At 30.2% G+C, this 15,218-nt stretch overlaps 2 protein-coding genes across 2 annotated transcripts in view; one reads left to right on the forward strand and one right to left on the reverse strand.

The window, feature by feature from the left end:
* The first annotated feature begins 420 nt into the window (after window positions 1-420).
* LOC130898666 (N-acetylglucosamine-6-sulfatase-like) lies at window positions 421-11,240 on the forward strand. Its single transcript, XM_057808111.1, has 9 exons — window positions 421-528; window positions 2,565-2,684; window positions 2,740-2,799; window positions 4,115-4,321; window positions 5,697-6,020; window positions 6,553-6,748; window positions 7,517-7,827; window positions 9,397-9,513; window positions 10,991-11,240. The coding sequence occupies exons 2-9, from the start codon at window positions 2,568-2,570 to the stop codon at window positions 11,138-11,140; spliced, it is 1,482 nt and encodes a 493-aa protein (XP_057664094.1). The 5' UTR covers window positions 421-528; window positions 2,565-2,567; the 3' UTR covers window positions 11,141-11,240.
* Window positions 11,241-12,109: 869 nt separating this feature from the next.
* Window positions 12,110-15,218, reverse strand: part of LOC130898669 (potassium channel subfamily K member 17-like) — a 352,246-nt gene continuing 349,137 nt past the window's right edge. Inside the window, exon 7 of the mRNA XM_057808114.1 lies at window positions 12,110-14,793. The gene's annotated coding sequence lies outside the window, so the exon portion shown is untranslated. The remainder of the gene's footprint in view (window positions 14,794-15,218) is intronic.

The raw sequence follows: 15,218 nt of genomic DNA on the forward strand, positions 1-15,218 counted from the left end.
ATATGAATAACCTTTTGATTGCACTTACTTCTCATAGCTCTTTAGTAAATTTTTGTTAGAGGTACATTATATTTAATGTGATCTTTCTATCAATATTCCAGAATAAAAATGATAAAATTTTATACTATTTCTATTCAAACATTAAGAAACGGAATATGGTTGAATTATTTATTTACTCATTTACGTCATTGAAAACCTATATAATTTAATTCTCAACAAACTCTATTTTGTACAAAAGTTCAATACTGAATCTAGTGAGAGAAGTGAGCGAAAAAAATAGAAGTTTTCCATTTTGAATGTGTAAAACAATTCAAACTTATTCAGGAATTTCTCTCATGTAATCAACTTGAAGCAGTTATTCAAAATTTTAGAAAAGATTAGATAGTGTTCGTCCATATATAAACGTTGCCTATGGTCTTGGGGAATTTGTTTGTAGTGTATGTTCAATAAAAGTGTTCTCAATATTAATATTTGGAGAGAGTTTTAAATTGATATTTTCCAATTGTTTCCGATCATTTTTGATACACAGTGAGTAGACGAACATAATTTCATTTTGTGATAAGAGGAAACTAAGTATGATTTCAGTTATCTGTTCTTGTGAATTTCTCACTTCCTCACTAGACAGAAACTATCCATCTTTTATAGATATTCTCAGGAAGCGCAAAAACTTTCCGACAACGGAACAAATCCACCATAAATTATATAGCAATTATTTTTATACCAATTTTCCGATGGAGGAAAGATAATCTTTTTCAAAATGCTACCTCTTTTAGTGCTGTTTGAAATTTCGAGTGTGTGATACTACGTGGGTTGATTCCCGACGAAGCTATCACGGTTACTCGGCCTTCCCACATCCCCTCGCAAATTGGTATCTGCGTGTCATAAATAAAGCGAATAAAATTCGTACTAACATGGAGGAAAGGTGACGCTCTCCATTTTTTAAGCTACCACATCCTCCTCACATATTTATATACATAAATCACAAGTAAATAGTATTTTTAGTGCAACCAACAAATTAAGAAAAATTTTTGTTACTGTTTTATCCTTCATAAGAATAAAAAGGGCAAAGTAAGTGTTCGAATGTTGGGATACTGTATCTTTGAATTAGCATGTGGGTTTAATCAAACAATAATCATTTATTCAACACTGCTAATACAAATCATTATTATCATTGAAAATGAAAATTTTACTAAGCGTACTAATTGTAATAGAATAATATACTGTAATAAATGATTTTTTTATTGATGCATAGAAACAATATATAAATATTATTATTAATAATAAATATTATGTTTCACTCTATCCGGCTGTATTTGAGGAGAAGTAGGATATTAAGAAGAAAAATAAAACAATAAATATTAGAAAATGATTTATCAACTTGGTAATTTTGATTTTAAAAAACTAAAAATAATAACAAAAAGTTATTATTCGAATAGTTAATGATTTTTATGAATAATAATAATGATTTAAGTGTTTTTGTGTCATATTACTTTGCTCATTCAGATTTCTGTTAATTTAGCTTACCTTTGGCACTATAAACAATGATGTATTTTTCGCACCCATTTATTATGTTCATGACTACCACTTGTGCAGACATCAACGTCATAACGATTTAGCATTTTTTAATTATTATAACAACATCCAATTATTCTACAACTATTAAACTTTTAAAACTCATTGCTTGTGATGCTTTTGATAAATAACATATGGATGCCATTTGCCTGACATTAGCGAACGCAGCGTCGCCCTGACCCCGACCCTAACGAAAATAATGTATTCTCAATTTACTGGGGAAAACCCAATAGCGAACTCCTTTTCTCTATTTAGCCTAAATGATATTTCTGCTCAGAACCGATATCTAAAATAAATGATATTAAACCTGTTAAACTATTTCCATATTCAATAACTAAGACCTAGAGAGAATTGTTATCATGCTGCATGAAACCGTCAACTATTTCAACGAGCAATATTTTCAAATGAATCACTAATGAAGCTAATATTTATTACCAAGTTATCATCAACTGTAAAAGTAAAGTTCAAATATCAACCGCTACGAACACTTGATCATATGAGAGAAAGTTTTAAACGACATAACTATGGAGAGAAAAGCGATAGAATACTAAATATGAATATAAAATTGATTCATTGACATTTGATAACTTCGACACTGTGATGCACATTGAAGATCCACTAGATAGACACATTTTCAATGGAGTTTTGGCGAATACACTATCGGTTAAAAAAACACCATATCTTCATCATCAGCGATGCAAATATTCTATTCCAGTTTCGAACTAAATATACATTTGTTAACTTTGCTCTTATATGTTAACTGACAAATGAGGGAATCTTTTAAAAAATTGGATTTGGAAGAGATTGAGAATATTAGCCGCAAATGATCAACATTTTATATTCCATCGAGCTCCTAATTGAGTATTATATAAATATATATCAGTCTCTATCCAGTGAGTTATTGATCTATAGATATACACATCAGTTTGCTATGGAATATATTTTAATTATATTTTGCAATATTGTTACCATAAATTAATTTATTTTTGTAGGAAATGACTTTTCTGTTGTTCCGTACACTTATACTAGCCACATTGTACCAATGTTTTTATGGCGATCCAAATTTTGTACTAATTCTAACAGATGATCAAGATTTATTGTTAGACTCAATGGTAAACATTATTTAACAATGTCTACATTTGATTAATACATGAAAGTTTTTTGTAGAGTGCGATGGAAAATACCGTTAACTTATTAGGAAATAATGGAAAAACGTTTCAAAATGCTGTAAGTACATACAATTGACATCACAGTTAAAAACATGAACTTTTGTCCCTTAAATTTGATTTAAATATATTGATATTGATATAATCGCACTAAAAGTTGACGGTAATTACGGAAGTCCTCTATATATTTTGTATACTTTGCATCAAAACTAGAAGTAATGGTTCAATGATGCTCATGCAAGTTGGGCATACCGAATACATCGTTTCCACTTCCACTACACCAACACATGGTTATCGAAACGCGCGTCAGGTAGTGTCATAGTGAAAAGGTTAGCTTCTATGAGGTGAGCTAAGCTAGAGCTGTACAATTTAGCCAAAGATATCTTTGAAATCGGGTTTTGATTAATACTCTGTGAATTTAAAAACAATCACCTCAGATCTTCTCCAGTTCAAAAGTCAAAGGTAATCTTATCCAATCGCGATCATACAAATAATAACAAATACTAAAAATTGTTATTTTGGTTATCAGCCTAGCAGGGAATAACTCAAATTATTGTTTAATTGAATAGAAATCCAACAAGTGGGGGATAAAAATCGAATGATGGAAAAAAGTTAGATCTATGTGTTTTGAATACACAAACCATCTGTCAGATTAGAAACTATCTTTTTTGTGACTCTATTTCCTCGAGGAATCCATATAAAAGTGAATATGATATGATCAGCAATTTGGAAGTAAATAAAAGTAAAAGCATGGGATAACTTAAGTGACATTATTTCAAATGAGAAACTTGTGAATTTCGGAATTTATACCATATTCAACATGTCTCAATCTATTGCCAAAATTTATACCATATTCAACATGTCTCAATCTATTGCCAAAATCAAGGAACTCTTGATTAACCAAACTTCACAAATGTTTTTGAGTATTTTCATAACTTATGTTGTTCCCACCTGATTATGTAAATAGGACAGATGTACGTTCTAAACTTTTTTTCTCAATTCTGATAATACTTCACTAAATAGGACAGATGTACGTTCTAAACTTTTTTTCTCAATTCTGATAATACTTCACTGTCCAATTATCTTCGTTGTCTAGCAAATTGATATAGAGAATTCTGAGATTATGAAATTCTTTCCACAAAATCGACGAGTATGTTGATGATATAAAATTGCACTGAATAATTTTACAGAACTGCATCTGGCTTACAAGTCGCATATTTATTCCTCAAATCTGTGAAATATGTTTATTACTTAATGAAATATGTGCAGGTTTTCATTAGAGAACTATAAACTGAATATTAAAGCCACGTTTCTGATATTTATCTGATCATATGATATGAAAATATAAAAATAATTATTTTATCATTGATTTTTAGTATGCGAATACCCCTATCTGTTGTCCAAGTAGAAGTACCATATTGACAGGAAAATTCGCGCACAACACTGGAGTTGTGAATAATTCTGTAAACGGAAACTGTTCAAGTCACATGTGGCAGGAAAATCATGAACCCAATAATATCGCCGCTATTCTCAATAGGAATAAAAACTACGTTACATACTATTCTGGAAAATATTTGAATCAGGTAAATTATATTAATTTTGCTAATAACATCTCGTAAGTTTCTAGTAGTGATTTAGAATGGTGGATAATTTTCCACTGATTGCTCATTATTGCAGTGTGAATCTGAATATTTTAATAGCTTTTGTTGCGTTAATGGATATATTTATGTCCATGTTTAAAATAAGTCAAGTCAAAACAGTTTATAGATTACTTCTCAAATTATGATTTTTAGGAATAGCCATTGCTTCATAGTATGTTAAACTGAATATCTGAAAGCTGTGACAGCATGAATGAATATTTTTTTAATCTGAAGACTTATTGGCTCCAAAGAGCATGTGACCAAAAAGTATGTCATGAATTGTACTACATGGTTTTACGATAAAAGGCAGTCTAATGTATACTAGAAATTATCTGATGGTTCATAATGTTCATTTAAATTTTTGAGAGCTTTTTATTGAAACTCAAACAAGGAAATCTCTCTTCAATTACCTTCATAGTGATAACGATTCCTCTGAACATACACAAGTTATGTTGTATTTCAAATGAATCATTTCTGTTATAATGGAAGTCAGTTTCTATCAAGAGAGAGTCGATTTTTGAAAATGTATCAATGAAGCTTCTGCTTCACATTCGTATTGATTTTTTACTAAATTTACTGTGTCAGTGTAAGACGACCTATGCTGTTTGTGTGAAGTGTAAAGCTCTATGTTGGTAATTGTTTTTCTGGAATTGATCTTTGTTATTTCCCAGAAGTTGAAACCATTAAGGCAAAGTATTGGCTTAATAGCAATTATGGCTGAGTCTCTGCACCCTCCATCTCATATATCTTAATGTTGGAAATAAACCGTTGGACTGGTTGTCTTGATAATTAGGATGAAATTTTCCTAAAAATTTGTTCTTTGTTCACTAAATCGTGAGCTTGTTGATTGATGTCTTCAACAATCATATGGCGTATCCCCTATTTGGAGAATATATATTACAATTGAAGACATGAATTCTGTTTCATTTGGTTTCTTCAGGACTTTCATCTTATTTCTACCAGATTTTATTTTTCAATGATCCTATGAAAAATAATTGAGAGTGATCATACCTTTCCAATTTTTATCATCAACAATATGCTGTATTAATGATGTGTTTAATTTGTTGTGAATTTTAAACTGGATAAAAAATGATAAAGAGGATAATTGTTTAATCAGGATTCATAATATTCATTCCAAGGCAACTGCTTCTCGTCCATAATTACAGTAAGTTTGTTTTCTTCTAAACTGTTTTATAATATTTTCTACATTGAAGTTTCTCCTGATTATTCAACAATAACCATAATAATTGAAATACTGATTTTTGTATGGTCCGCATCTAAATTATTTGGTAATTTTGTACTCATATAACACTTTCAGTATGGGTCTGAACAAGTCGGAGGTACCAAACGTGTTCCAGAAGGATTTGAGTGGTGGGTAGGTTTGAAAGGAAGCTCAGTCTATTATGATTATACGTTATCAATTAATGGAACAGAACATCATTATAATGACAAATACTTAACAGACGATTTAGCAGAGCACTCTATCAAATTTTTGGAACAGAGGGCAACCGATAGGCCATTTTTTATGGTTATATCACCACCAGCTCCGCATTCTCCTTTCACACCTGCAGATCGACATAAAGATAAGTATGCGGGAACTAAAGCTGTTAGAAGTCCATCTTTCAATCATTCAGGACTAGACGTACGTATGAGAAAAAAATAATTGTGATAAGGCAATTTTTTTCAAACAAAAGATTAGAAATTGATTGCTGAAAAATTATAATCCTTAGAACCTTGTTTGATTTCATGCATATTTATTTTCTCTATTTCATGTAACTGAACTAAATTTCAATTTCATGAAATTCAATTTTCCTCATCTTGGATTAATCATTTATGGAGAAGAATCAGAGTCGAAGGCCTCACAATTTTTTTATCTGAAAATATTAAGACATTTTATTTAACTCACTGTGTTTTTCGTATAGATGGGAAAGTTCACCACAAAATATAATATATTGTAACACTTTATGTAATTTTCATATTTTTTTTCATGAGTAGCGCTGTCAAAGCACGTTTAATTATTGAAATTGAAAGAGGCTTTTGACCATGTTTACTAGAATTCATGTTGAGTTATATTTTTCTATCAATACATTTGATGAAAATAGGGTATTAGGTTAACACCCTTGATGTTCGTGTAACAATTATTCACATCTTTAATTTGATGACCCTATTTTTAGAAACACTGGTTGATACGGATGCCTCCAGAATATTTACCAGATGATGTAGATATACTTGATAATGCACAACAGCACAGATTGGAATCATTGTTATCTGTTGATGAATTAGTAGAAGGTCTCGTTTCCAAACTGGAAATATTGGATTTATTGAAGGATACTTATATTATCTTCACGTCAGATCATGGATTCCACATAGGTAAAGTGTCATATGTTTCTAGTTTCTCAATTAGATGTATACTTTTACCACTATGCTGAACATTTTTCTATGTAGAAAATAGCTGATACAGTTGAGAAATCAATCTTAATATTATTTAAGGAAAAACATTTTCTTTTTGTAAGTCATTCGTAAATATCTACTTGATGTTTATGCTTGAATGTCAATCTTGACTTCTAGAAAACTCTCACTTAATTTTTTTTGAATATACCGAGTTTAACCAAATATTTGATGAATCAACTAACGAATACCAATTTAGCGCAATACTTAATCATTTTTTCCAAAAGAAGGCTGAAGAAAAATGATGGTTACAGGGTGTTTTGTTTGAGCATTTAAGTCCAATAATCAAAACTTTCACGCATATCTTTATGGCGCTCCAATTTGCATGAACCACTTATCAGTTATATGTCTAAGTGGAAATTATTCCAGACTAGTGATTCCCAAAGTGGTTTAGGTGAGCCTCTAGCGGTCTAGGTAGTGTAGTCTCGACGATTGCTAAAATGGTTCAATTAAACTCCCAGACATCTAGAGACGAAACTAGACAGGGATTTAAGCAAATTTCCATTTTTAGATCTTAACATTTATTGACTAATCTTGCAAATATGGTTTAAATGTAGTAGCATCCACCAAAGCCAGTAATATTTTGAGAACGGTACACAAGAAAAACATGTTGAGGACCCCTGTTTTAGATACTTGAAAATTTGTTGGTTATTCACCACCACCAGTTTATTTTATTCTAGTTAATTTCAGGACAATTCAGTCAAGCAGTGGATAAAAGACTGCCCTATGAAACAGACATTCGAGTACCTTTCATCATAAGAGGACCCAATATACCCGCCAAGTCATTAGAAACGTTCCCAATATCTGCCGTGGATATTGCTCCTACTATAATAGATTTGGCGAATATCGATGTACCATCTTATATAGATGGAACAAGTTTCAAAAAACAATTGTTCGAAGAACAATCTGGTCCTTTCAATAAAACTATACTCATTGAATATACGGGAATTGCAAATCCGAGACATGATGATAGATGTCCTTGGAATGATCCAAATTTAAGTGTAAGTATGTGATTTTGATATATGATTGATTTGACAAATGCAATTGAGAGAAAGGAATATGTATTTTGATTTGATACCATTATATAATTTGATTAAATTAATCGGTTCCATGTAACAATTATTTGCGTTAGATCCATGTGGAGAGCACCATCGGATTTTATGAAGTATAAGAAAAATTGGTAATACTCATTATAAAGCTATAATTCTATTCCATCCATTTCCTAAGGGGGTTTTCATATGATATAATTTAAACGAGGATTCTACAATTGTTTTCCACCTTTCTTTTTTTCAGTTATTTATCATCTTTTTGTATTTCATAATTCGTCCTGAAGGATTTCATAACACCATTTCTCACCTGCTTGCTTCACATCTCATTATATTCCGCTTTCAATCCTCAAACATGAAATTGAAGACACAAAGAAAAATTATAGTGAAGTAACTTGACTTTGGTTACTCATTAAGGAGAAAGCTGTATGCACGAACAGGGTATCACCAAACAATGGAATCTGTAGTGTCGGATTTACTTTTTGAAATTTCCTTCCCACTTTTCAAACAACGGGAACTAACAATGAAGAATATTAATCTGTTGAGTTTGTTATTTTTTGCCTACTCACCTTGACTAATACACTGGTTAACTCTTCAGTTGAAGCATGATTCGATTTCTTTCTATTTACAAAGATTTTGTTATTTATTTAAACTATTTCTGACGGTACTATACTCAATTTAGTAACAGTAGTTGGTTCGTACTGTATTTTATAGTTTTATTATTTATTAGGCTCAATTTGTAATTCTAGGATGTAATGAAATGAAATCTCAAAATTACATATACCTTTATTAAGGTATATGTATACTGATGCCTTTGTTATTTAAAGATGACCACAAAAATCCTAGATTATAGCCTCTTCCCATGCAGATTTCTAGCACTGGTCATTTTGTCATTAGAATTTCAAGTGATCACTTTGTTTAATGGTATTTATATTTGTAGAAATATGGGTGATTTGTTATTGTGTTGTTGATTATGACTGAAGCTACAACTAAATTCTAAAAACTGTTTCAAGACAGGTTTTCAAACTCTAGAAACGTTCTCAAATAAACAAGGAAGATTTCCAAATTGAAGGGTACAGAATAACATAGAATTCTGTTATGCTTATCGACGTGTCTCTAAAAAAGGAACTCTACAACATACTAATGTACACTTGGAGTTGGTCATAATTATGATCCAAATATCGATAAACACATTTCACATTTCCTCGTTTTATTCAATTGCATGGGTGAAAAAAAAATAAGAAGGAAAATGTTGCTATTTCCTTAATAAGTTGATTAACATTTCGATTATTAGCAGTTGTTTTTTGTTTGTTACTATTTCTAAATAAATGAACATCAATTCATACTAGAATCACACAAATATTCAAAAATATGTAGTAACCGCATACTGCACAAAACTCCATACAAAGGTAAATATATGCAAAAAGATTTTTTTCAGCACTTCTTGGAATGCTGGGCATAGACCCACCACCAAATATCCCGTATTCTGTAGACCGCTTTACCATATATATTTTATGTTTTTAGGGATGTTCTCCGGAGCGCTGGTGTAAATGTAATGACGCAAGAAATAATACATACACTTGTGTAGTTGAACGGACAGAGTCTCAAGGATTCAAATTTTGTAGTTTCAAGGACGATGAGGTAACTTTTGATTTGAAGATTTCGAGAATTTGCAAAATACCTTGAAAATTCGCGAATAATTCTGTGCCTACAGGTGGATGGGCATATGACAAGTGTATATATATATATATATATATAGTTCTTTTTTATAATATTTGGAAAATAGATAAAATTTTTGATGTTTCAATATTTGATAAGGACTAAAAGCAACATCAAAAATTTTAACTATCTTCCAAAAATTATGAAAAAGAACTAATTTTATAACAGAGGAGGTCTACGAAATAAGAAATTGAAGAAGTTTATATAAATTCCATTGATTTCTTATTTAGACATTTTGATATATTAAAATATTTTGATGAAGACTTAAAATTAATCGAAACGTCAATATTTATATTGATATTTCTATCAAAGTCAATTTGAATATTGAATTTTGAATTCCATGAAATTAAAAAATCTCAAATACAAGCTTTAATAATCTTTAATAATCAATAATCAAAATCACCGGAAATCTTGATTAATTAATTCTCAGACGATGAATACATAAGTATTCGAAAGCTCAGAAAATATATGAAGTTATTCCACTTTGGTGTTTTCTTGCTACGTTCCCGCTCATAATATAGCTTGTCAAAGAAAACATGAGCCAATCTTGAATATATTTCATGTACAAGAAAGATAGATGCAAATAAGCAAGATGGCTGAAAAAAAAAACTAGAAGATAGAACTACCCGGAAAATATTTTGACGAGAAAATCCTGAAACAAATCAGCTTTGGTCGACATATTTTGACGCAAAAATTATAACCCTCATGAACGTCTAAAATTATCTCAAATAGGAATAGATGTTAAGCCATACTTGTTAAGAAGGGCTTTGCCAAACTTTATTTTGAAAAATTCCTCCATTTGTGCATGTCACTGTTGAAATTTCTCAAAAAGGAATCAATTGAATCGATTCCTATCCAAAACGAGTATTAGTAGTGAACTTCCATCAATCTACATACATTGAACTAGATAATTTTCAAAACTTTGCTTTTAATGTGGTTCCATTAAAACAAAATACGAAGAATTTGTATAGTGACCAAATGCACTTTTTCGTATTATTTATTCAACAATGAGAAAATTTTCCAATTAAATAGTCACGCACTTTTCGTGAGTAACTTAAAGTACTCTATCTATCCTGTTTTTGTCGGTGTATACAGGATTATTCTCATGGAATTAGATAACTGGGTATTTGTCAAAATGTTGAAGTTATGTTATTCATTTATATTTAATTCTGCAAAACCTCTACCAACGGTGTCATCTTCAATCAGTTCCAGCAGTAACGATATATTATTTTGTTTTTAACATGTATCTGTTGATTTATATTATTTTGTTAATTATTAAAGATATGAACGAAAAATTTTTAAAATTTGGTTGACAAAATGTTTGAAATAACCATTTGAAACACATTTTTTCAAATAGAGTTAGATCGTTTTTTTAATTGATTATCATCATAATTTTTAGCATTTCATTGAAGCATACGATTTAACAGAGGATCCATTTGAGTTGAAAAATATGGCAAATGAATTGAACAGTGGAACAAAACAACACTATTTATCGATTATTGAAAATCTGGGAAAATGCCAAGGCACTGAGTGTCGAAAAATGATATAAAAGGTTTCATCCAAAAACACAATTGAATAAATTTCTTAAAAAAATTCAATTATATCTTAGATTTGTTATTAAAATATTGAGTAAATTGTATCAAATTTTATTTTTGTACTTTATTTTGTACTATTATATTTTCCACACAAGAAATGGTTCTCCTTAGAAAACGGAAGAGTAGAATCTGAATTTGCCTTGTCATTCAGATGTTTCACATCCCAGTAGTAGTAGTTTTGCGTAATAACGTATCCATTGAGGCGAAAAAGAATTTCATCTGAAAACAAAAACAACGAGTGTTCGTTAAATCCACTGTTTTGCAACTGACATACTGGTATTTTAATTTTTATACTAAGTGAGTTTTGTACGTACATACTTGAAGTTATACATCTCCAAGCAAAATTTGATGTGATGATCTGTGCTTATTCATAGTTCTTGAACGCTTTCGAATCCTCATGAATGGACTGATTTACAGTTTTTTTGATGACGTTAGCCACACATTTTGGTTTTTCTAGTATTGAACAAAATCGAAATATTCTAATGCATTATCGGTTGTAAGAAATTCTGCCAGCAGTGTTGAAAACCTCGAATCAGAATCTTCTACCCTCTCCAGTTGGAGAGAATTATTGTATATACGGATACTTACTAGGATAGATACTTAGATAGCTAAACAAATATTAACTTGCTCTTGAAACACCATAACTTTGGGTATAAATTTAATAATTTGGAAAGTTCCCATATATTTCTTCAAAACATCTTATGATGGTTATTTGAAGAAAATGTTTTTTTTTCATCATATCTTTTGCTTTGTTTCCTATAGATTTGAATAGCTGTTCAGCAGCGCCGTAGAAATTTGTCCAGGACGCTGGTGGTACTAAAACCAACACTTAATGTGAATAGTATTGAAATAAATGGAACACCAATAAGAACGTAATAACTATTTTATTTGTTACAAATAAGTATGATAGTAATATTTTGTTTTATCCTATTTACAGTTTATATACATAAAAAACATTAATAAAAATTGGGAAGTACAATCAATGTTTTTGGTAAGGAGTCATGGATGATATAATTATTATTCTTGTCTTTTCAAACTTTCAATATGTACATTAATAAAGTGTCATCAGACGGCGGCGTGTATATGTCTAACAAAGGACTAATCTCTTCATATCATCATCACATTGCATAAAATTGACTTTAAACCAACAAACATAAGGAAGTTATCAAAATCTTAGTAACCCAAAACAAAGTAGTTACTCCTACTTTTTCATGTGCGAATGTTTTTACTATTTGAATGTTTTGCATAAGGAGTTTCCCATTACTTTTTAGAAAGTGTCATATTAGTCATATTTAGTTATATTACTATTTATAAAGTTAATCATTCTAAGATGCAAATAACTCATAATGGTTACAAACAAATCAATTTCATTCAAATATCTGAATACAAATGATAAAATGGTTTTTAAACTACTCTGTGTATGAAAATGATACTTATAACAAGATGTCCTAATAAATCCTCTTGAATCCTTTAATTTCATTTGTAGCTATGAGATATTTTCAAAATTGTGATGCATCGAAAAGAGCTGTTAGTAAAAAAGGTGACAAGATGATTTAAGTATCAAAAGATTTGAACAATTAAACTTATTTTGGTGTTACTAAGAAGATTGATAACCAGAAACAAGGTCTATATCATTTGCAACAAAATCTGCCTACAGTGAGGTCATGTGGGTACTTCCAACATCTATGAACTCTTATGTACCATCCTTTCATTCCTGGAAAAAGGTGAGGTGGATAAAAGACTTTTCATTTGAGGTTCTGCAGATCACACCAGATAAAAACATACCTCTTTGGTTCTTCTGTGTCCATTTTTAAAGGCGACGTAGAGTGTAATAGCAGACTTAATTATTTTTGATTCTTGTTCTATGAAATCAACAAACAGCAACAGTTTTTTATTTCAAAACATTATAGCCCTTGTTTTTCTCTTTGACCTTGTCAATTTTTTATCATATACTTGATACGTTTGTTCAATTGTAGCAATCGTTTCATAATCTCTAATAACCAATTTTTTGGATTTTTCACATAAGGGTGAAATATCGACAGATTTTTTGCGTCAAATAATTGCATAATTGCATAATAATTTGAACAAAATTTCGTATACTTTGAGTCTCTGTTGGCGATTCCGTTTTTCAAATATATACTGTAGTACTGTGAGTGGAATTTTTTGTTCCTCAAAACACTGACAGGAATAGTCAACAACTCTCTAGTATCGAAAGATCCTCGTGACAAGATTATATTGTTATATTGTTTTAATACAATATAATACATCGTATAAGTTGAAATGTATCAAAAGTTGTCTAGGTAAAATATAATACATATTGAAATATAAACAGTATTGAGCAGTTCTTACAGTAATCTTAGATCAGCTGATGATCAAATTTAAATCGTATGAGTTATATTCTTATTTGTATATAACACGAAGCGTTTTGACATTGATGTGAATGTATAAAATAGTTTAGATTCCCCTTCAAAAGTAAATACAACAAGAAATTATTAGATTAATTTCGAATATGATTAGAAAATCCATTATTTCGCCCATATAACAACGCTGAGAGTGTTGTCGACTACTATTTATAGAATGCGAGGTTCAGGTGCCTCAGACATATGAACGAGGACGAAAAGCTTATTAAAGGAGAAATGACTCAGGAATTACTGTTTAATTTTCTTTTATACCACTCATTTTGCTATCACTTTGTGTCATACATAAAAAACAAAGGGGTTACTTACCGCAACACAGTTATGTCTTACGTTATATTATATATTATGATCTTGCACAATTCAATTAGTGATTTGAAGGACATCCATCTGCAGCAAAATTTGGAAAAAGTATGATAAAAGGTAACTATTGATTTGTTATTATAAAATAACAATTTATTCGATTTTTCTACGAAAATTCATTTAAATAGGAACATGAAGGAAAACGTATAGCCTTCTCAATACACCATAAACAAAAATTTAATAGAATTCTTCATACTAGAATTCATATATTGAAATTGTTGGAAATGATAGTAATTGATTTCGATTTTCAACTGATCCAACCTAATTACTCAACACTATACAGAAATTGAAGGAAAATCACTTTATCCAAGACTATAATTTGTCTTTTTTCATAGTAAAATCCAAAACTTTACAAATGTCACAATCAGCTTCAGCATTACAAGAACACCCTTCTTCACATTTTTGAAGGTCTTCACAAATTTTAAAATTCTTAAACTGCTTTATTTCTTTTTTAGCATTATTGAAGTCATTTATAGCAGCACTTAGTTCACTTAATTCGTTAAGATCACTTGTTTTTGCTGCTAAGTCACTCAATTTGGTGATGTATTCTCCACCCGAATCACTAGATTTTGATCCCCCTACTTCGATTTCTAATTGCTATCCCTTGTGTCACATGAACACATCTTGGAAATCGGGATTCTTCTTCAAACGGGCTGCCATCTCGTCTTCGAAGGTCACAACTTTTTCTTTTTGTCTTGGAAACATTTTCCGTGGAACTCGTACAGTAAGTGGAAGGAAAGTATTGTTTATTGGAGTGTCACCTGACGCCAATGAAAGGTCAAATTCACTAACGCTTCTTGGTACGAAGTACTCAACAAGTGGCTCTGCACCTGAAATATAAAACGTACTAATGTTTTATCGGTTAAGAATTTTTTCTTGTAGATACATATATATTTAAATTAATAAATCAAAAAAGTTTATATATATATATATATATATATATATATATATATATATATATATATATATATATATATATAATCATCAATTTACAAGAGCTGCAAGTTGATAATGAAAAAAAAATATATCTCTGAAATGCTCGAACAACAATATTATTTATATTTCTTTCTCCTTTTTTCGGTTAAAATAAATCTCCAGGATCATTCAATACATACAGTGAATTATTAGTGACCAAATAGGATTTAACTCTGCAAACCAACGTTTCAACGAAGATTCTATGCCATGAGCTCTAGATACAGTCAGATTTTTCAGATAACTAAGTCTGACTTTCCATCCTTAAAATTAGAAATATTTC

This window comes from Diorhabda carinulata, chromosome 10 (assembly GCF_026250575.1).
Source record: "Diorhabda carinulata isolate Delta chromosome 10, icDioCari1.1, whole genome shotgun sequence".
Lineage (NCBI taxonomy): Eukaryota > Metazoa > Arthropoda > Insecta > Coleoptera > Chrysomelidae > Diorhabda > Diorhabda carinulata.